We start from the raw sequence: 22,123 nt of genomic DNA, 5'->3' as shown, positions 1-22,123 counted from the left end.
GGAGAGAGGGAAATAAATGGAAACAAGTAGACAGAGAAAGATAAGATACAGAAAAATACAGAGACACAGAGATAGAGACATATGTAGATGAACAGAGATCGACTGCGAGAGATACAGAGAAACGTTTTCAGGTTGATTGTTTAGAGGTTGTTGAGATTGATTTTGATTTGAGGTCTTTGTTTTGGTAGCACATTTATTCCAAGAGTGTTACTGCTTCAAGTCAGAGGTGTGCTTTGGCGATATGGGGAGGGTACAGGTAACCAAGGTTGTGGGGTTTATTTTAGTGTCCCAGTTAAGATTTGCATTACATTCTTCAGGTGGGAATTGTCTGTCCTTGTGTGCAATGAGCTGGCTAGCCTCTCTCATCTATTTGTATGTATCCCCTCATGCTTTTCGTTGAAAATCTTCTCTGTCCTGTCAAATCTCGTTTTCGATGTTTCTCCCTCCTTGCACCACTCCATTAGAATAAACTTCCCCTGCACATGAAGCAGTCCCCCTCCGTAACTCATTCCGTTCCTCTCTGAAAACGTCACCTCTTCTCCATTGCCCATTATCTTCCTCTTACCTCCCCTCACCGCTCCACTACATCCCGTTCCTACCCTGCTCTTTCGTGACCTCATGTGTTATCTATTACAGTCACTTATTTCTCAGCCCTTGCCATACTGTATACATCACGATTTTTGCTACCAAATTTTAAACTATGTACAGCGCCTTACGCTATACGGCACTCTATAAAGATGAAAAAAGACAAGTACCCAGCTGTAGAGTACACCGATTAAGCAGTTGCTTTCTGGAGAATCACAGCATCGGTGCCCCAGGATGTTCCTTCGAGTGATGCCCACCGATGAGCTTGTGGATGCATCCACGATATCGCCACTGGCACATGATCAACTGTCTTATCACCAGGAATAGTGATCTGTGTGATGTCTGAATGACAGGATCATGCAAATAGCAGAATATTGGACAGATCACAGACTTTTCAGAACCAAGCTGGCCATTGTCATCAAATCCAAAGTCAACAGAACCATAACTGGTCTCTGGTGGCACCTCAATATCAGACGACTCCATGAAAAAACAATCAATGTGCAAAAGATTTAATTACTCTCTGAAGCACTCCTGGATATAAAAAAAATAACTTACCAAAACATAAATTCTGACTCCAGACAGGTAGCTTTCATCCGTTTATGTAAAGTCACAGAGGTCTAACTGAGACTATCTTAGAACGAATGGGTGGGGAACAAAGCTGATGAAGTCCAACAGTTTACTCTACATATGAAAGAATACTCTGGGCCTTTCTTTGCCCCTCGTCGCATTCCGTCTCCAACAATCCTCACCGCTTTCCCTTCTCTTGACCGAACCTGCCCTGCAACACTCGCCCAAATTTTCCGTTTTCATCTCTTTTGAACGCCCCAGCCAATCCTCTTTCTTCCCGTGCCCTAACCAATTATAACATGAAGTGATTGCTCCACCCTTCTTGATTGAAAGGTATTTCTCGGTCTTTGGTGAGTAAGCACCGCCCTGTTCTATTGTCCCACGGATCGTTTGGTGCGATCAATGCACAGGCATGACAGGAGGAGCATATACGATGCACTGAAAGTCCTATTTGGCCCATAATGTACAAACTCTGCTCCGTTGAAGAGTTGTGATGGTAAGCAACTGCAGACAGATGGCATGAATACAGCAACTTTTCATTTTTGGTAGAGACTGGTGTAATTAATCGTCTATCACAAGCCACCATAATCACGGAGTTGGACCTCCCTCCTGATTTGACAGAGATCAGAAAAAGGCATCCATCAAACACAACCTCAAGAGGTGCCTGGTCTAGATGGAACCTTACCTGATATCCACAAAGTATCTGAGCCAACCCTGAATAAAAAGCTTCGCTGACTTTTATATCCCATATGGGACACTCAAAATATATCACAGGACTTTAAGGATGCTCAGATCGTAAGCATATACAAGTAGGGTAAATGTAGTGACTGCAAAAAATTACAGTAGCATTTTAGTTTTGGCAATAATTTTTTCCTGCAATTGATCAACACACATTGCTGACCTCATTCTTTATGAATCTCAGGCCGGTTTTAACATTAATTTGCAACGATTTTTTCAGCTTTGGGATGTGTTGGCCAATACCAGTTACATTGTATGTGTGTTTGTATTTGGATATTGAAGGAAATTAAAGAATATGGAGGAATCCCATGCAGAAAAGGGGACAAACATACACAGTCCACACAGAAATCACACCCGAGTTGGTAATCGAACCCAAGTAATCTTGCTATGGAGCACAAGCATTGACATTATGCTACCCTGCTGATGAAAGTACAGTATCACCATTAAATGGGGATCAACAATGGACTGATGAAGCCTAACTATGATGGTGATTATGATGAAGGGTTTTTCATAACGAAGATAATCATCATTTAGAGTTTGTCGTTTTGGTCATGTGTCGTCAGTATCAGGCCGAGTCTCCAACACTCTGCAACAAGTGCGGCTTCCAGTCATCAGCTACGCTGCGTGCAGCAGCGCCGGGTGGTGGGGAGCCAAGGTTAAGCCCAGCACGATTTGTGCGGGGGACAGCCTTCGCGCCGTCTGCAGAGTGAGTCTATCGGCAATGCAAATTCTGCAGTATCAGAGCCTTGTACCATGTGGTGGCTCGCATGCAAATCCAAGAACACGAGGGCACTGTTATTATGTTACTTAAAAGAGGGCAGTACGATACACGATTTCACAATTTCAAAATAACACTACTCTTCAACAACCTCTACTGCCCCACGTATATCTCCTTGTTTATCTCAATACTAGCGGTAAGTACCCGGCGTTGCTCGGGCGAAAAAGGCAGACACACACATGGACTTACACACAGACATTGACCCACACACATAGAAACACATCGACTTAGACGCACACACATATATGGTTAAACCCAGGATAGATCGTTAGCAGGCCAGCCTAAATGTTTCTAACCGGCGAAGATGTTCCATTAGGGGGGTGCACGTTTCGCAAGCGTAAAGAAGGGAGGGAATTACCGTGGGCGAGAAGACCTGGTGCTTCATGCAGAGCGAGAGACCAGGTAGCATCCACGCAGTGTAACGCAGCCGATGAAAAGATAATGGCACTCGACTGATTTGGAGTGAGACCTCTGCTGTTAAACCGGAGCCGGTCATGAGCACACTGGCCAGGTATGGGAATTTCGGCAATTTCTCTACAACTGCCGCATCACCAATTGTGAGTTGTGGGGGTGGATTGTTCGATGGTACAAAATACCCAGGCAGGTGCTTAGTTTTGGTGGGGCTGATGGTAAGGCCCCACCTCTTAGTGGCAAGTTCCAGGTTCAGCAGCAGTGAGCAGCAATCATCAAAGCATGAGCATACATAACATGGTTGAGCAATAGAGAGCCATCCCTTGACCGCACCCGCGCATCGATAAGCCTACCATTGTATCTGTACCATATGGCAATTCCTCCGGTACAGCCATCGAAGGCTTCACGAACTACGTGGTCAAAAGATATGTTAAAGAATGTGGGAGCCAGAGGACATCCCTGTCACACCCCAAGGTGTAGAGAGAATGGCTCTGACTGACGGCCACGTAGTTTGATGTGGGGCCGCTCACTAGCAGGAAGGTCCTTAAGGATCGTGAGCAAAGGGTGAGGGACTCCGAAAGCACGAAGAACAACCCAGAGCCCAGGCCTACTGATGGTGTCATAGGCCTAGAGCAGGTCAATAAAGCACACAGATGGACTAAAACGCACACATGGACTTACAGACACGCGAAAAAATGGACTTACACTGACTAACATGGAGACATGCACACACAGCGACTAACACACGCACATGGACTGAGACACACACACACACATATGGACTCACACACACAGACATCCACTTGAGATACACACACATGGAGTTATACACACATATCGACGTACACACATACAGCGACTCACACACATACATCGACTCACACAGAGACATACGTGGACTCACACACATTGACGTAAACACACATGTACTTACACATACACACATCGACTAAGACACACACACATGTACTTACACACACATGGACTTACACACACATACATAGACTGACACACATGGATTAACACACACATATCGACTCACACACACACTGACTTACACACACACACATCGAGTGACACACACACACACATGTATGGACTTACACACACATGTGGACTTACACACACACATATGGACTGACACACACATACACATCGACTGACACACACACAACGACTGATACGCAGACAAATGGACTGACAAATGGACTGACATGCACACTTGGACTGACACACAAACACTTCGACGTACACAAACACTTCGACGTACACACACACATCGAGCGTTGTCTGTTCGAAAAAGACAGACACCCACATGGAGTTAAAGACACGCATGGCTCTACACGCACAAACATATGGACTCAAAGACACACACATGGACTCACACACACATCGATGGGCACAACAATCCCCGATGATGGCACAGCCATCAGTATTGCAGTACTACGTATGAGTAAATAGCGTGACGTGAGCGATGGAAACAATAGAAATGCATTTAAGAAATAAGCAGAAATAAGTGTAAATGAAAGATGACCAATGAACCAGAGTTGGTATGTGCACACAAAGATAAATATAGTAATATCTGGCAACGTATTTGTTTCATAATATTAAGCAATGAAGCAGATTTTTTATGAGCACACAAACATTATGATTGTAATGTTTGTCAACTAATGTGTTTAACAATAGTAAACAATGGGCTTGAGTTGTTAGCCTAAGAAGCAAGGAAATGTTTACTTACCATAGGCGTGTTGAGGCCTTGTGCCATGCGTAGCCCCCCGTCCTGGCCTACTTTGGCGAGACGGTGGAGTTGGCACGTTGCCAGGCTAGGGGCTGGGCCGCTACCCCCCCTCCCCAGCATCCCCTGGCCGTGCAAGATTAATGCTATGTAAGCAGTAAAAATGTATTATCTACACAGTCTGTAGTATAAACTGGACCCATCGTGTTGGGGGGGAGGGCGAAGAGGACATGACACTGTGAAGAAATGTCCGCAGCGTTATGTATGTGTTGGCTGTAAAACGCGTACAAGAAAATGTCCCCCGTGAGCTCGAGTGAACGCGCAGCACCTGGTAGGGTCCGTCCCCCCCACGCAATTGTCGTCAGTTGGTACGGTCGATGTCGTGCAATAGGTAAATAATGAATAATATAAACGGCACAAATGTGTTAATTAAACTACTTTAAAGTTTATGGATGGGAAAACGGAATAGCCTATTCCCACCACGGGGCTTAGGGCGTGCCGGCTGGCAAATTATTTCAGTCTTAAACCCCACCGTCCGAGAGCCAAATCCCCCGCAAGCGCGAGCGCGCAGAGACTTTTATATATAAGAAAGAAAGAATGAAAAAAGTCTCTGAATATATTACTGTGGCATACCAAGCAAGAAAACAGGCATCTGTCTGTGGCTTTTCCTGCCAATAAATGTCTTATATACCTGTTTGACACAGAAATAATAATGTTGCTTGAAATTCCAAAGATAACTTTTTTTCATTGGCTCAACATCCAACAAAGGTTTCTGATAAGTCTGAAATTACTTGGTGTAAACTGTGTACATAGGTCACACCCCATCGATGGCGAGGGGAAAAAATACCTCGTATGAGCTGTCGACAATTTGCACGTCAACGTTAGCATTATCGACTTCGGTGGATCTAAAAACAGACGGTCTATGGGGAAAATGATTGGACTTTTCCTTAATCTTTAAGAATGGATTAGGTATCTTATATATATGTCAGTGTATGTAAAAATATCGTTTTTGGCATCTTTTTTATGTTTCACAAAACCGCGGTGTATTTTTAATACTTGATTAGCCAACGTCTAAGCTCTCAACAGACGACAAGCCCTCGGTGTGACGAGCTGACTTTTTAGTGCAGCTAATTTGGTTGTAAGGGCAGTGAGCTGGCAAAAATGGCAGCTAGCTAACTCATTTCTATTAACAAGCTGAATCATATGGGCAGCTCGCTAAGGAAAATGGGCAGCTAGCTAAAATAAAGGGATAGCGAGTTAAGGTAAGTCAAATAACGAATGGCTTGCCATAATATGACGCCCTCCAAACTGTCCTGTTTTTTTTATAATGAACTGACTTGTTGGTGAATATTGTATCATGCCACTGCATATTGTAGCGTGCCAACCAGTGGTTCAGTTTTACAGAAGCACTGCACTATCCGAGAGGCCCTCGTTTTAAGCATTCACTGTTTGTGTAATAAGAGCCATGTATGGCTCACGTGGCGATCGGCTTGCCGGTCCCGCTTTGTAGCCAATGAGGGGAAAGCCCGGGAGCATGGCCTCGGCGTGATCACGGCATGTTAGCTAAGGTGATTGGCTTGGCCGATCTTGGCCTCAGCTAATGGGAAGCCGGATCAGAGGCGTGGTCCCGGGAATTGACGGGGAGTCATCTGGAGCGGTCAACGCTGACTACTGAGGATTGGCTTAGGAGTACCACGTGACCCAGGGGTTAAGAGGGGGAGAGACGGAGGAGTCGGGAGCAGACCTGGGAACGAAGAGAGCAGGAGCCACGCGCGTACGGGGCTCTGGGTGCCACGTGCGCGGGGTGCGACTTCGCTGGCTGTCTGCCCGCTTCCCGTTGCCTGTCAGCAACGGGGAGTGTGTGTAACTGTGGAAGTGAAAAATAAAGGACTGATTCCAGAGGCCGTCTCGAGAAGGTTTATTACATATGTACCAAAGGGCCCAGGTGTTTCACTCGATGTATGCACTGAGGGGTCTTGGGGCCCTTGTGGTCAACTCACACTGTAAGCACCCAGGGGCCCGATGGCCCTTGTGGTCAGCTCACGCTTTAAGAACCGAGGGGACTCAGTGTAAGCGCTGCGGGGCCCGGTGGCTCTAGTGGTCAGCTCATGCTTTAAGCACGGAGGTGCCTGGGGGCCCTCACACTGTAAGTGCTGAGGGGCCCAGGGGCCCTAGTTGTCAGCTCACGTTTTATACACCAATGGGTCTGGGGGCCCTCACATTGTAAGCGCTGAGGGGTCCGATTGCCCTAGTGGTGAGCTCATGCTATAAGCACCCAGGGGCCTAGTGGTCAGCTTGCGATGTGTGCACTGAGGGCCCTGGCGTTCAACTTCCTTTGGAAGTCTTGGGCCACGCACCGCGCGGCCTGAGGCTTAGAGGCCCCCTGGCAGTCCGAGGTCCCAGGGCACTAGCCCCACTGGCCCGGTCCATAATCCAGCCTTGTCACTAACACCATTTGCCCCAACGGTCTGTTAAGGCTATACGAGAGGTCTTTGTCTTTTTCTTTATAACCTGGTTGAACGCTGTGTGGACATGGGTGGAGGAATCAATGAGTGAAGTTCACAGGAACGGTGACCACTCACCGATTCCTACAGCACACACACACTTAGCGTCAACAGGAATGGACGGAAATATTTTTAGAGCATTTTATTTCATGAATTGTTTGTGACGCGTGGAGGAGAGTGTAACGACACACTTTTTACTCGCAGCCATCTGACCAAAAAAATATTTTAATAGCATCGGGTCATGAAAGCCTGCACGCGTTAAATATGCACACGCGGTCACTTCCGTCCACCTTTGTATTTGTTAGTCTGCGTTTGACAATTCACACACGGTTTCCTGCTGACCTCACCTGAAACCCACAGACCACCAGAACTTCTACAAAAGCCTTGTCTTGTTTTTTTTCATATCCAATTATATGAATATGATGTGAAGCGCCACGTGAAACAATACATTTATAACAAGTGAAGTGACGGGCCACGTGAAAACGAAGCATGGCCCGCGTCTTGCCCACATACCACAGGACAGGGTCCCTGCTGTCCTAGGGTGACCTGGCGCTCGCCTTTGGTTTTATCAGAGTGTGGTGAGCGTGGTGACCACAAAGAGCGAGGTGAGTGCAGGGAGCAAGGTGAGCATGGTAAACATTGTGAGTGTGGTGAGCATTGTGAGCGTTGCGAGTGTGGTGAGCGAGGTGATTGTTGCAAGTGTGGTGAGCGAGGTGATTGTTGCAAGTGTGGTGAGAGAGGTGATTGTTGCAAGTGTGGTGAGCGAGGTGATTGTTGCAAGTGTGGTGAGCGAGGTGCTTGTTGCAAGTGTGGTGAGCGCGGTGATTGTTGCAAGTGTGGTGAGCGCGGTGATTGTTGCAAGTGTGGTGAGCGAGGTGATTGTTGCAAGTGTGGTGAGCGAGGTGATTGTTGCAAGTGTGGTGAGCGAGGTGATTGTTGCAAGTGTGGTGAGCGCGGTGATTGTTGCAAGTGTGGTGAGCGAGGTGATTGTTGCAAGTGTGGTGAGCGAGGTGATTGTTGCAAGTGTGGTGAGCGAGGTGATTGTTGCAAGTGTGGTGAGCGCGGTGATTGTTGCAAGTGTGGTGAGCGCGGTGATTGTTGCAAGTGTGGTGAGCGCGGGGAGCAAGGTGAGTGAGGAGAGTGTGATAAGCATGGTGAGCATGGTGAGTGTGGTGAGCGTGGTGACCGAGGTCAGTGCGGTGAGCGAGGTAAGATTGGCGAATGAGGTGAGTGTGGTGAGGATCGCGAGCCTGGTGGGCGTGGTAAGTGCGCTGAGCGTGGCGAGTGACGTAAGCTAGCCAGTCTGGCAAGCGCCGTGGCTGAGCTCGTGCAAGGGGTCCGCGCCATGGCGGTGGGGCCGCGAACGCGACAGGGCGTCACAATGCAGCATCAGGTCATAGTTGACGCGCTCCGAGATGACGCTGTCGTGTGTGTAGTCGGGGTGGCCGCTCACAAAGGCGCGAAGCCGCTGCGCCGTCGTTCCTAGCTCCCCTGGGGGAAACCAACGAGACGCGCACGCGGTCGCCGTAGCGTCGTCAGCGGTAGCGGAGGAGGAGACGACGACCACCACCACTCCCATGCACGTAGCGGTGTGCGGAGTCTCTCGCGCACGTTAGGCGCCCGAGCTTGTCGCACCACGCAACCCGATCAGGATTCCTGAGCCCAGAGAGCGCTTGGATGGGCGACCACCGTGCACGCCGAGGCGTTAGATGTTGCTGCGGTGCTACGTCGTCGGCAGCAGAAGGCAGTGTCCCCAAAATCAATTGTACAGTACAACGCTCCGGCTTCTATGCTCCTGGCCATCAACAATCTGCGGTCATCACCTCGGTTGCTTCCCCTCTTATGGCTGCCATTCCAACACCGGTCTCGTCTGTCGGCCATCATCCCCTGCACAGCCACGATGAGGCTTGCACGAGATCAGGAGTCATCATCGCTCGCACTTGGAGAAGGGGTGATGATCCGCTGGAGTGCACTCACCGGACGCACGCTTGCTGATGAGCTCCATGTAGTGGGAGATCGTGCACCGAGTCTCCACGTCCACCTCCATGTCTTCCAGAAAGCTGTTGACTATGGGGACGAGGCCCTGGAATACCCCCACCTGTGCTTGCACAGCACACGACAGCACACATCACAGCTCACCGTAAATACCACAGCACTCCGCACACACTACAGCACACCGTAAACACTACAGCACACCGCACACATCATAGCACACTGCACACATTACAGCACACCGTAAATACCACAGCACTCCGCACACACCACAGCACTCTGCACACACCACAGCACACCACACACATCACAGCACACCATAAACACTACAGCACACACCGCACACATCACAGAACATACCGCACACATCACAGCACATACCGCACATCACAGCACACCGCAAACGTCACAGCACACACCGCACATATCACAGCACACACAACACATCAGAGCACAGCCCACACATTACATACCGCACACACCATAGCACACCGTACACACCACACCCCACACCACAGCACACGACATTACAATTGATCACACTGCACCGCAGCACACCACGCCATGGCAGGCAGTGTCAGCTGCAGCCTTCAGTTTATCAGTGTTACTCTCACCAGGCTTGTCACGTCGATTTGTTGCATCAAAGGATGGCGACAAATGGCAATGACTTGGTGGAGGGCTGAATCCAGCAGTGTATTGATCATGGCTGATGATGATATGTGGGATGGATCCATGACTGAAGTGGTGAGCCAGTCTTCAGCACGGGAAGTGCAAGTGACTGGTTTCAGTGGAGCTGCATGCTTGAAGGCAGCTCACATGATCACTGGGAGACGAGCTCTAATCATAATGTACAACTGTCAATCCACCGCTTCGATGATGGCCTCCCCACGCAGTCATGGGGTTTTGACCATTCATCACATGCGTCAGCATGGGGTTTTCATGGGCACGGAGGGGGGGGGGGGGTGCGTGGCGGAGTCTCCAGAACTGGTTCAGATTTCGCTCACCAACTGATGTTAGCCACAGCATGCCGACCACTCCGCCACCGCGCAAAACGGTGAGCGAGACGTTATACAGCAGCGAATGTTGCGGTGCTCTGGACAGCCATGGCGGTGGATGGCAAAGGGTGAGCCTGATGCTGCAAGAGCCCACAGGGCCTGACACTATGAGGATGGCTGTGCGCCCTGCCCCGCCGGGTTGCCCACCTTGCCGTTGATGATGGTGTCAATCCTCATGAGGATCCCCACCTCGCCCTCGGACTCGGTGCCGTCTGCTGGGGGAGCGTCCACCTCTGGCCACAAAAAAATAGAAACCGCATGGCAATTTGACGTTCACGCGAGTTGGCGAGCGACCGTGAGCGAGGTTAAGCGCGCGTGTGATGCGCACAAAAATGCAGGGCAGGCTGGGGTGAAGGCTTGGGTTGCGAGGAGGTCCAGATCGTTGGCTTGGAGATCAGAGTGGCTGAGCCCGCACCGCTGCGATGAGTAGATGGTCTCAGCCCGGTCAACAATGATTGCTAAAAAATTACAAAATCCATGACGTAAAATTTGGTTCTGCACTTAACTTCGCCAAATTCCAGCTGTGAGACTTCAAATATCGCGTTGACTGCCATGCAACAAACATTGCTGTTGGCAGCGGGGCAAGTAGAAGAGTGCTGCCCCCTACCATGTGACATGGAGGTCATTTGCAGAAGGGATCTCAAAAATAGTTCTGGGATATTCACTTCTGTGTGCTATTGTCTAACACGGGGATGGGGGTGGGTCACTGCCATGTGAGATTTCTGAATGTATTCTTCATCTCGTGACTCGACACCGAGAGCACAATCAGAGTAAAGTTGTGAAAAAAAGACGTCTGATTTGTAATGGCTCGACTTGCCTGCTTGAATGTCCTTCCTGAAATAAAACATCTCCTCCAGCACCGCGTTCCTCTTCTGCGCCTTCCTGATGTTCTGATCTACCTGTGACAGAAGAGAATTGACGGTCAGGGACATGCCAAACATTCAGGCGGCAACCTTTTGCACCAAAGGTGCTTGAGAGAAGCAATAAAAAAAGTAGCAAATTTTAAAAAATAACATTTGTAATGCGCTGCACAGTTTTTGTAAGATTGAGGGGCACCGGAACCAGAGCCTGGTGCTAAAAAATTCCCAAGCTCTGAGGCCCAATACAGGGACTCCTCTACGTATGAACATTCGACTTACAAATTTTTGGAGATACGAAGAGACCGAACAGTCGTAAATTCAACTGAAGCGCAATTGATATCACTGGTGGCATCTACATCTGAACCTTATGGTGGGACCCCGGGGTCCCGAATAAACGGATTTTCAACCGTAACTAATTAGTTTTTGCCGACTCCGTCCCACCACACACAGAAACGCCGCAAACCACCTGGCATGGATCATTCTGTTGTCATGTCGTCTAAGCGCAGCGAGGACGAATGCGCAGAAGAAGCAAAACTTTGAAACTTTGATAAAAATTACTTTGCAAAGCAGTTTATGCGAGAGCCAGGGGCTTATGGGACCCGGAGTCGCGCCTATAGGTTCATCTGCAGAACATGAATAATCAGTGGCATCTACATCTGCAGAACTTAAAGAACCAGTGGCATCTACATCTGCAGAACCAGTGGCATCTACATCTGCAGAACATGAAGAAAACAGTGGCATCAACAACTACATGAGATACTTCAACTTTTGAACCCATTCCCCGAGTTTAGTGTACATGCCGTACAATGGGTTTGGAATCGACGGGAGTAAAGTTGGACTTGTGAACAAATCGATTTATGAACAGACCTTTGGAACCTAACTCGTTCGTAAGAGAAGTCACTGTATTTGGACGCTTAGGCCAACTCTATGAACGTGTGTTTGTACACGTGGGAGGAAAGCAGAGCACTCAGAAAACCCACTGTGTGTGAACGGAAGGGGGGGGTGGTTGCAGATGGAATACAGATGGCAATGAATCCACTTGCTGCACTGCCATACCCTAGCCTGAGCCAGGAGATGGCAACCTTGTAGCGCTAGCGGCACTGTGTGGGGAGCGGTGTGCGTAACGAAAACGTACCGTTAGTCACAATGCTGACGTGAGTCGAAATTATGGGGTCATTATGAGAGGTGAAACGTTGACTGCAAAAACCGTCATCCTGATGTCACTGTTAACCGAGGGACTAACGTACAAGTTACATTTTGTGTGGAGGTTTTTTTGTTGTTTAAGCTATGGGAGGAAACCAGAGAACCCGGAGGAAACCCATGCAGAACAAAATCCACTCATAAAGGTACCCGAGTCGGCAAGAGAACCCAGGGCATTCTAACTCTGAGGCACAAGCTCTACCATTGTCATAGGCTATCCGTCACAATCGAGGATACTTGTCTTCCATATAAAAGTCGGATTATCTGTGGGCCCGAAGATGGCTGAAAAAATGGATCTGGGATTGACAGATTCTGCCGCAGCTCAGGCACGTGTCTAGAATCAGTGAGTGGGTGGAACTAGGTTAGGAAGTCTGGCTGCAGCGTCGTGCTGTTTCAAACATTCCCGCAATTCCTCTTCCTGTTTCCGCTGAATTGTAATGTGACCTGGTCGAGCCTCGCCGCAATGCTCACACGTGCCCGAGTCGGGAATCGAACCCAGGCCATTCTTACTCTGAGGCACAAGCGCTACCACTTGCGCCAGCCTATATACAAGTGGATGGGTTGCAATGCGACCAGGATGAGCCTCCCGGCAGCGCTCGCATGGTCGGTGGGAGGGACGCGACTCCTTACCTTTGAGAGTGGCACGAGGAAGTTGAGACCATAGGAGAGGATGACGCGCGTGAGCAACACCACAAACACCACGTACGCCGCGTTCTCAAAGTCCGTGAGCTGCACCTGTGTAGGGGTTATTACGGGAGAAACGGCGGACGACAAACACAGGGGTGTCTGCACTCACACACACGGGTGGTCACACCGACGTCCGCATCCGTTATCCCCCACGCCCCCGGCCCTCTGAGGGGATCCCTATAAAAGGCGGGGAGCCAGAGCGCTCGAGGCAGTTCGACACGAAGCTGACCAGTGAAGATCGAAGACTCGGAGATTAGGCCCTGGGACTCCCCTGTCTCGCTGCCCTTGTCAGGGCCGAGCTGGGTAAGCCAGCGGCGCGGCCCAAGAGCTCCCGGACCTCTGCCCTTGTCAGGGCAAGGCCGGCTTAGCTGGTGCCGAGATCTGTGCTTGCCAGGGCCAGATCAGTCAGCCTCCCGTAGCCCATTAGAGGAGGACTGGGGAACAGGACAGAGGGCTTAGTACTAGGGTGGATTTCCCATAGTACGGGTGAAGGGGCCGTTACCCCTTCAACTATTGTGCCTGTCACTGAGTTAATAAACAGAGTGTGCCTCAACTCCGACCTCGTCTCCTCGAACTTATTACACCTGCATCACACGCTGCCTGCTTCATCTGACCCACACTGCTCAACCACCACGATTGCATGTCACAGCACACTCACTCAGTCCTCCGCTCACTCACACGCTCATCCACTCACCACACTGCATGTGACAACAACAATAACACACTCGCCCACACACTCGCCCACACACTCGCCCACACACTCATTCAACCACTCAATCGCCCACTCACCCGCTCACTCATGTCACTCACTAACCACACTGCATGTAACAACAACAACAACACTCGCCCACCGACTCAATCGCTCACTCACTCATCCACTCACTTATTCACTCACTAACTCACTACACTGCGGGGTCAGAACGCTTCTGGTTCTGTTTCTTCGCATGCACTGCTCCATTTTGAAATTCCCTCCTCCCATCATCACCTCTTTTCCCAAGCCTCAGAGGCATCTCAGTATGACTCCACCTCAACGTATAATCTGCGTCGCCCTCTCAGAGAGGCTTACGTCCATCGGCCGGAACTCGACGCGCCACCCGATGTTGGTGTTCGGCGGTGGAGGCTTGAAGCGTAATGTCTGCCAGTTTGTGGACTGGATGCAATGCACATGCACACGGACACATGCACGCACACGGGGTGGGCGCTCCGGTCAGCGCCCACGATCACGGAAGACACGCGCCGATCCCTTGCGGGTGTTCTCCAGTCAGGCTATCACTTCTCACGGAATATTTTATGGGGTTACCGGTTAGGCAGGCACGCGACTGGTAGCACCGCAAGTGGGGAATTCGAGGGTTGGCAGGGTGGATCGGTATTAACACACTTTTATCTCAAAGCAGGAAGATGCCTGGGTTAGATTCCCGACTCGGGGACCTTTCAGCGTGGAAATTTTTGTGTCTGTTTTTCCTCCTGTTCTTTATGGGTCTCCTACGGGTTCTCCGGTTTCATCCCACAGCTTAAAAAAAATACACCATGCGATGCAACTGACGTTTGCCAAACAACATAAAATGCTGAAATTTACCTGCAAATTACTCAAATTAGCAGCACACAGAGGCAGCTGCAGCAATATCGCAACCCCCCCCCCCCCCCCCGCTTATGCAAAAATTGGCGGCACCCTCCTGCAAAATATTTTTGGGACCTGGCGAGACCTTTATGGGTAAACAAGCGGAATAATAATATTCATAAAGTACACTGGCGGATGACTCACTTCAAAGTGGTAGGCCTCGTTCTCATCGTCGTCGGCATGGATCTTCTCGCAGAACAGCACGAGGGGGTCGCGGATGAAGAGGTGAGAAAAGTGCTGAGCAAGCAGCGGATCGATGCCTGTGAGCCAGAGGCACGGCTCATGCACAAAGATACAAAGTTCCCCCCCGTGTGCCCTTGAACAGAGGCTGCTACAAGCAAGCGCTGTTAGAGAGCACCGATGACGGCTGGAACGGTATACGAGGGGAGTACGTGGCCAGCACCACATCCAACCGTCTTTGTCTCCCCAGTAGCGATGCTTACACACCACACCGGGTACTCATTTGAGGCTGAGTCGACCAAGGGGAGGCCCACGAACAGTTCAGTTAATCATCACTGGTCACCAGTTTCGTAGAGCAGCACGCGCTAACTGCTACACTACCTCTTCTCCACATGCACACACAGCTCATGCAAACACACATTGCATGTCACTAGAATAAGAAGAAAAACACATTGCATTGACAAATCTAAAAATAAAATAATTACAACCAGCTTCATTAGGCGATAGCCAGAAATGGGGAAAATTCCTCCTGTTTTGGTCTTAATTGCTCCTGGAATTACCAGCGGAAATATCACAGTACTCGAATTGTAAATGTCGTAGGGTTTACTCTCCAACACCCAACTGGTGTGCTGAACGAGTAACTAATTGGTATGTTTTGTTTAAGTGACAAACCTTACCGATTGCCTTGATATCCTCGATCTAACCAGTTTAAAAAGCGAAGAGGGGAGAGCTGGAGCAGATGGAGGTTGGGAACTGGGGGCCTGCAAGGGACACCAGCCAGTAGACGCACTCAGCCCAATCACAATCGACGTGACGTATCATGATTTCCTCGCCGGCATGCCTGTGGTCACGCAGCACCGAGTCACGTGCCCTCGACCAGTGAGAGCAGCAGATAGTTGCACCGGCACGGCAAGTCAAAAATCCTTTGGTGTTTCACAGCATGCGCGATTAATCCATAACCCCAATAAACGGTCGGTGAAAGTGAAGGAGGGGAGAGGTGAGCATGGCGCGGGAGGTAATTGTTGCAGAGAGGTGAGCGCGACGGGGGAGGTGAGCATGGCAGGGGAGGTGAGTAAAGCAGGGGAGGTGAGAATGTTGGGGGAGGTGAGAATGTTGGGGGAGGTGAGCATGGTGGTGGAGGTGAGCCTGGCAGTGGAGGTGAGCATAGCAGGGAGAAATTCCGTGCCTGCATCCAGGAGCTGCAGGTGGACATCCTCGTCCTTGGGCAGCTCCAGGTCATTGAACTGCGCTCCGCCGGGCGACAGGAAGCTGTCGATGGAGTCAAACCGCGACTTGGCGATTCGCCACTTGCACGTTGTCAGGGGCTGCAAAAAGGGAGATGCGCAGATTGACATTTTGATTGTGAAGATTCTCAGTGGTGCCAGCTCAACGCTGTCGCCTCATAGCAACGACAACCGAAGGCTGCAAAAACAAATGGCAATCAACCCGGTGCCGAGGGAACAACGCGTTATGATGTTTATTATTTAAAATGTCCAGAGCTAAATGTTCTCGATCCATAGTCACGCATTTTCGCGAGCACGTACATACTCCCCCTACAGAGTTAATTGCAACGCAGTGTTTAGCACCGACGAGTCACGAGATCTCAAGCGCTGTCCAGTGATCAGTTAACAGGCACGAACAAGGAAGCACAGCCAAATCAGGGCTTGAATTCAGCCAGGGGCTTGTCTGGGTTGGCGATCCAGAAGATGTTTCTGATCCCGGCATGCCCTTGCCTCCCCCAGGTTCCCAGAACATTGCTCCCTGGACAGAAGCTCTGCTTCACTCTGCTGTCCAGATATATAACTACCTCTTTGAACACATTATCAGCTAAATTACTGATTCTGGTCTTCTCGGCCTCCAAATGTCGAAAACATATGGTACATCATAAGACCTCCTTTGCCAGTAGCAAAATATAATAGTTTTTTTACCCTTTTATTTGGCACAAAACTGACACCTTTTTACAAGGGATAATGTTTGCATTTGACCACAATACCTGTGGTCAAAATGCAAACAAAAACAGCACTCTAATAATGTATGCATTGTCCTTGAAATTGATTGGTCCACACCAGAGACGGTCTCATATGGTGTTCGACCAGATGACGCCAAAAGGCACACGTGCCTCTCTCTTACATCTCTCATGCTTACATGTCCTTTGCATTGCACTCTCATGCTCACATACATGTCCTTTGGATTGCGCTCTCATGCCTTTGGATTGCACCGCTCTCCATTCTTACAGTTACATGCTAATTTCTCACATTAACATCACTAGCCCTGTCCACTTCTTTATGACCCTTGGGCTACACCCATTTCAAACCTTTAAAAACAGTCTGCCTCAGCAGCAGATCATGCTTTCCCACCTGATGACGGACACTTGTGTTGCTCCCGAAACATAGTGATTTATTTTATTTTATACCTATGTTACTTCACCGAAAGATCCAAAGAGTGTAGAAGTCTTAGGGCATGACTACGGGATGCAGACTATGTACCAGGACATCGGACAATGAAGATGAAGACCTCATCCCTCAAACAGCCCGGGGGATGGCAACCCCTGAGGTGCTGTCGGCGGAGTAGTGCACCGACCTGGCGCGCGACGGCTCACTACCATCGGGGAAGGAGCGCCGGATGGCATACTCCAGCCTTTCAGAGCTCCTGCAAGCCACGGCGTCCATCGTCATGGAGCTCCACCGCAAGGAGCCAGCGGTTGACGGAGGTGCAGCTGAACCGCGTGGAAACAAAGTCTTCGCCGCCATTTCCCCCCAAGTGGGAACCTCTGTGGCGCAGCCCGCGCTTGCGGCTGCCATCTTGTCAGAAGAGCAGAGCGCAGAGCCCGCCAAATCCGAAGCTGCATCCAAATCGCCTGTGGAAATTCCATCTCTCCGGTGACGACTGCCCTTCGTGAAATAATTTACAACCGCCGGAGGGGACTGGGTGGCCGTCAAGCGGTGGTTCCTGATGAACACCGACTTAGCGGAGTGGACCGAGGTGGAGTCACTGATGACGACGCCCTGGCAGTGTTTCTCACCATCCCACCGTCAAAGAGGACCATGCTGACTCAAGCCTTTGACCAAATGGCAGCAATTTACAAGTCACCGTCGAACATGCACCACAAGTTCCCCTCGACTTCCATAGCGCACTTTTGGTGCTAGTGAAGGCTGCCTTTCCGAGGATGGACCACAACGGAGTCGACTCGTTGGTCCTCGAGAGATTGCTGGCTTTGGCTAAGGACCTCAACATCGTCCTGCTGCCTGTAGACGACCATCTTTCGCCTATCAATGTTGCAAGATGCATCCAGGCTCAACAGCTCTTGCAATGGCACAAGGGGTTGGCGGGGTGTACCACGTCCTGTGAGGGGACGAATACACCTGAAGACGTAGAGCCCATCCCAGCCTGCGCATTGACCCAGAGCGGAGGCGGGTGAGGGGACGGCATGGTGGGACGGGCGGAAGACCAGCGATGGCGGAAGACATCTCGTCCTGGGAGCGGGCTGGTCATGTACTACAGCTGTGGCCTGCTGGGGCATGTCTTGTAGGGCTGACGCGTGTCACGACGATGCCTCCCCGGACCACCACCATCATCTGCCCGACCGTCCTTTGCTCCACTGCACCCGAAGGCGAGTCACGACACATCCCACACTCGGCCCCTGAATCCGCCTCACCCATCTCTTTCGTTCAGTTTCCGTTCCGGTCGTGCGTCGGTGCAGGAGGATTCTGACTTCAATCGGGCCGGCCGGCCGCTCCTACTGGGTCAGTGGTCAAAGCTGGCCAATTGAGTGGTGGCCGTGACTAAAGGTTCATCCGCTGTCATTTGATTGATAGAAGGGGTTGAAATTAGGATGCTCGTTGACACCAGTCTGTTAGCGACCATCATTTCAGAGTTGATTTATAATATCTTGACCCCTAATTGTTGTTCCTTATGCTCAGTCGAAGCTCTGCGCTTCGCCACAAACGGCGGCTCATTGGGAGAATAACAGCAGAGGTGTGCATTTCGGATGTCAAATTTATGGGGACCAGTTCTTGTTTCAACGTCCTTTGCTATTCCTTGCTTGCTCGGGACTGATTTTCTGGGAAGGATGCCCCTGGAAATTTTGATTGACCAGGGGTGCGTGGAATTACCATCCGGCCGTTGAATAGCATTCTTGCCTTCTCCCACTCGCTTGTGCACAGCTAACGCTACCGTGCAAGTATTTGCATGTAGGATGGTTAAAATTCCCCCCGACACACAAATGTTGGTCCCCCTACGATTGCGAAAGCCACTAGACCAGGAAGCGACGGCGGGAGGAATTCTCTTGGGACCTACTAATGAAGCCAGTCGTGGATTGACGTTAGTAGGGGCTCAGATGTTGGTATCCAACGATCAGGAACCCTTCATTCAGGTTCATAACGCAGGGTTTAGACACGTTGTTTATCGAAGAAGATACCATGCTAGCTCATGCGTCACGAGCGCTTTATGAGGGAAGCATCGTTGGCAGTGTGAGTGCCACATCGAATACGCGGCCGCACCAAAGTCCTGATGAGGGGTGGATGGATACGCTTTGTTCGGAGAATACGGATTTGTCCAAGGTCCAGAGGGGGAAATTGAGGGCGCTTTTGCGCGAATTTTCAGATGTTTTTAGCTAAAGGGAAATTTGACATCGGCCGCACTACTCTTTTGAGTCATCACATTGATACGCGCAACGCTACTCCCATCCGGCAGAATCCCTACCGGTTGAGCCCTAAGGAAGAAGAACACGTTCGGCTGGTGGTTGACGAAATGTTAGCCACAAATATTATTTAATCATCCACCAGCCCATGGGGAGCCCCAATTGTAGTTGTTAAAAAGCAGGATGGTAGCTTGCGCTTTTGTGTTGACTTCCGTAAGGTTAATAAGGTCCCTGTTGCTGATGCGTACCTTCTACCTCGGATGGACGATTCACATTATGCTCTAGCAGGAACGCGGTTCTTTTCCACTCTTGATCTCCTATCCGGGTTTTGGCAGTTGCCGTTAAACAAAGCCTCTAAGCCCAAAACAGCCATTCATACACCACAAGACTTGTTTGAATTCAATCAGCTTCCGATGGGTCTTCATTCCACGCCGGCTATGTTCCAGCAATTTATGGAACTGGTTGTGGCTGGTCTCCAGCGGGACTCGTGTGTGATATATCTCGATGATGTTATAGTTTTCAGCCGTACGTTTGACGAACACCTGGAACGGCTACGCACTGTCTTTCTCAAAATGCGTGTGGCCACCTCCAGAAATTGGTTCGGTATCTTGGCCACATAGTAAGTGAATCAGGTATTGTGATTGACCCAGACAAAACCGCGTGTGTTCGTATTTGCCCGACCCCCACGATGGTGGGGGAGGTGTGCAGTTTAATAGGATTCGCATCCTATCACCACTGCTTTTTAGTCAGGGCCACTACCATCACTAAACCTCTCCACTCCTTGATGGAAAAGGGTCATAAATTCTATTGGGGGGAGGAGGAGGCCGCATTTGTTGCGCTTCGGGGTGGCTTGGTGATCGCCCCTACCCTCTGCTTCCCTGACTTTTCCTTGCTGTTTTTCCTTGATACAGACGCTAGTAACACCAGAATTGGAGCTGTTCTGTCTCCAGATATCGATGGCATCGATAGGGTTGTCGCATACGGAAGCAGAGAGCTGTCTCTGGCTGAACAACGGTACTGTGTCACACGCCGGAAACTGTTAGCTATTGTGGTTTATGTGCAACAGCATCGCCCCTATTTGTATGGGAGACGCATTGAGGTGCACTCTGACCACGCAGCGCTACAATATGCGCTGAGTGTTGAACAGCCATCTGGCCAACTTTCACGTTGGTTGGAGGTCCTCCAGGACTATTCCTTAAATGTTACCTATTGCAAAGGCTCCTGACACACGAACACTGATGCCTTGTTGTGATTACCGGGTGCGCGTGTTTTTCGGGCTCCGGGCGCTGTAATTCACCCAACGAGTACTCGCCCTCTTCCCTTGCGGCAGCAGCCGAGGTTGTAACATCTGAAGTGGCCGCGGGTCCAGTGGCGCGTGACGCCGTCATTGGGTTGGACCAAGACGAATGGGGCGCCTCCAGGTTGAGGTAGCTTCCCTGCTTAAATTGTGACGCTGTGTCAGGGAGGCTGATGTGGGTGGGGATCGACGGGTGTCGCCTTTCTCATTCTTAGAGGCGGATTGCTCATGCATTGGGACAGAGGATTGTGCCGTTATAACATTGTTGTGCCCACTGACCTGCGGGGTAAGGTCATTTTGGTGGTACACGAGCACCTGTTGCACCTGGGTGTGCATAAGACGTTGGCCAACTTAAGCTGGACTTCTTCTACCCTAGCATGGCTGAGGATGTTACTAATTTGTTGAAAGGGTGTGTGCAGTGCATGGGGCGGAAACCGCTGGTGAAACCTTGTTGTCCACTATTGTAATCGATTCAGGTCTCCTGCGTAAATGAACTAGTTGCTCTGAACATCCCTGGTCCATTTCCCACTACCCCTCGTGGGACTAAGTATTTCCTAGTGGGAGTCGAGCATTTTTCACGATGGCCTATGACCTGGCAGCTCCCCAACCAGTCGGTGGCGACGATCACTGAGGCATTCCTCAATGACTATGTAATGGACAAGGGTGCTCCCGAACGTCTTCTGACCTATCAGGGCAAAAATAAATTCTTAATAATTGTTGCGCAAAGTGTGCGATTTGTTGGGAACAAAGAAAGTACGCACATCACCATACCACCCGCAGACGGAGGGCATGGTTGAGCATCTGCACAGGATTCTGACCTCTACGTTGAGCCATCAGTCCTAGCTGCATATAGGATGGCTCCTCATGCATCCACCGGGAACTCACCGTTTTTTTAATGTACGGGAGAGAACACAACCCCCCGATTGATGTCCAGTTACAAGCCCTGCCCAACAAGGCTAAATCTAAAATTTCTGATTCCGTGCGCTAAGCCTTCAAAAGCTTTCCGAAGTGCGGGAGGCTTCCAGGGAAAATTCCAATTCGCGTAAATTAGCAAATGAGCGGCTGAGGGGTTCCCGTGCTTGGGCACATGAGTGGGCGCCTGGGGATAGAGCCTGGTTGCACTGTCCACAGGTAGTGATGGGTACGTCGCCCAAATGATTCAAACCCTGTGTGTATGACCCTACCCCACACTCACACACTCACAACGCATCGCCCTGCGTCTGCTTAACACAACAGTGTTGAACAAGAAGACAAACCACCAACATGCACATATCTGG

The 22,123-nt window shown here is 50.2% G+C and overlaps 1 protein-coding gene and 1 pseudogene across 1 annotated transcript in view; one reads left to right on the top strand and one right to left on the bottom strand.

Moving 5' to 3' along the window:
• Positions 1–6,363, top strand: part of LOC144947984 (elastase-1-like) — a 29,859-nt pseudogene extending 23,496 nt beyond the window's left edge.
• Positions 6,364–8,612: 2,249 nt separating this feature from the next.
• Positions 8,613–22,123, bottom strand: part of LOC144948039 (glutamate--cysteine ligase catalytic subunit-like) — a 35,600-nt gene continuing 22,089 nt past the window's right edge. The window contains exons 10-17 of the mRNA XM_078877466.1: positions 16,097–16,235; positions 14,875–14,990; positions 14,179–14,271; positions 13,056–13,160; positions 11,183–11,264; positions 10,513–10,598; positions 9,296–9,416; positions 8,613–8,809 (exon numbers count right to left, since the gene is read on the bottom strand). Coding sequence (XP_078733592.1) covers positions 8,613–8,809; positions 9,296–9,416; positions 10,513–10,598; positions 11,183–11,264; positions 13,056–13,160; positions 14,179–14,271; positions 14,875–14,990; positions 16,097–16,235 — 939 coding nt within the window. The remainder of the gene's footprint in view (positions 8,810–9,295; positions 9,417–10,512; positions 10,599–11,182; positions 11,265–13,055; positions 13,161–14,178; positions 14,272–14,874; positions 14,991–16,096; positions 16,236–22,123) is intronic.

This window comes from Lampetra fluviatilis, chromosome 48 (genome assembly GCF_964198595.1).
Source record: "Lampetra fluviatilis chromosome 48, kcLamFluv1.1, whole genome shotgun sequence".
Classification (NCBI taxonomy): Eukaryota; Metazoa; Chordata; class Hyperoartia; order Petromyzontiformes; family Petromyzontidae; genus Lampetra; species Lampetra fluviatilis.
Note: the sequence above shows the minus strand (reverse complement) of the source record. Positions and strands in the feature narration are given on the sequence as shown.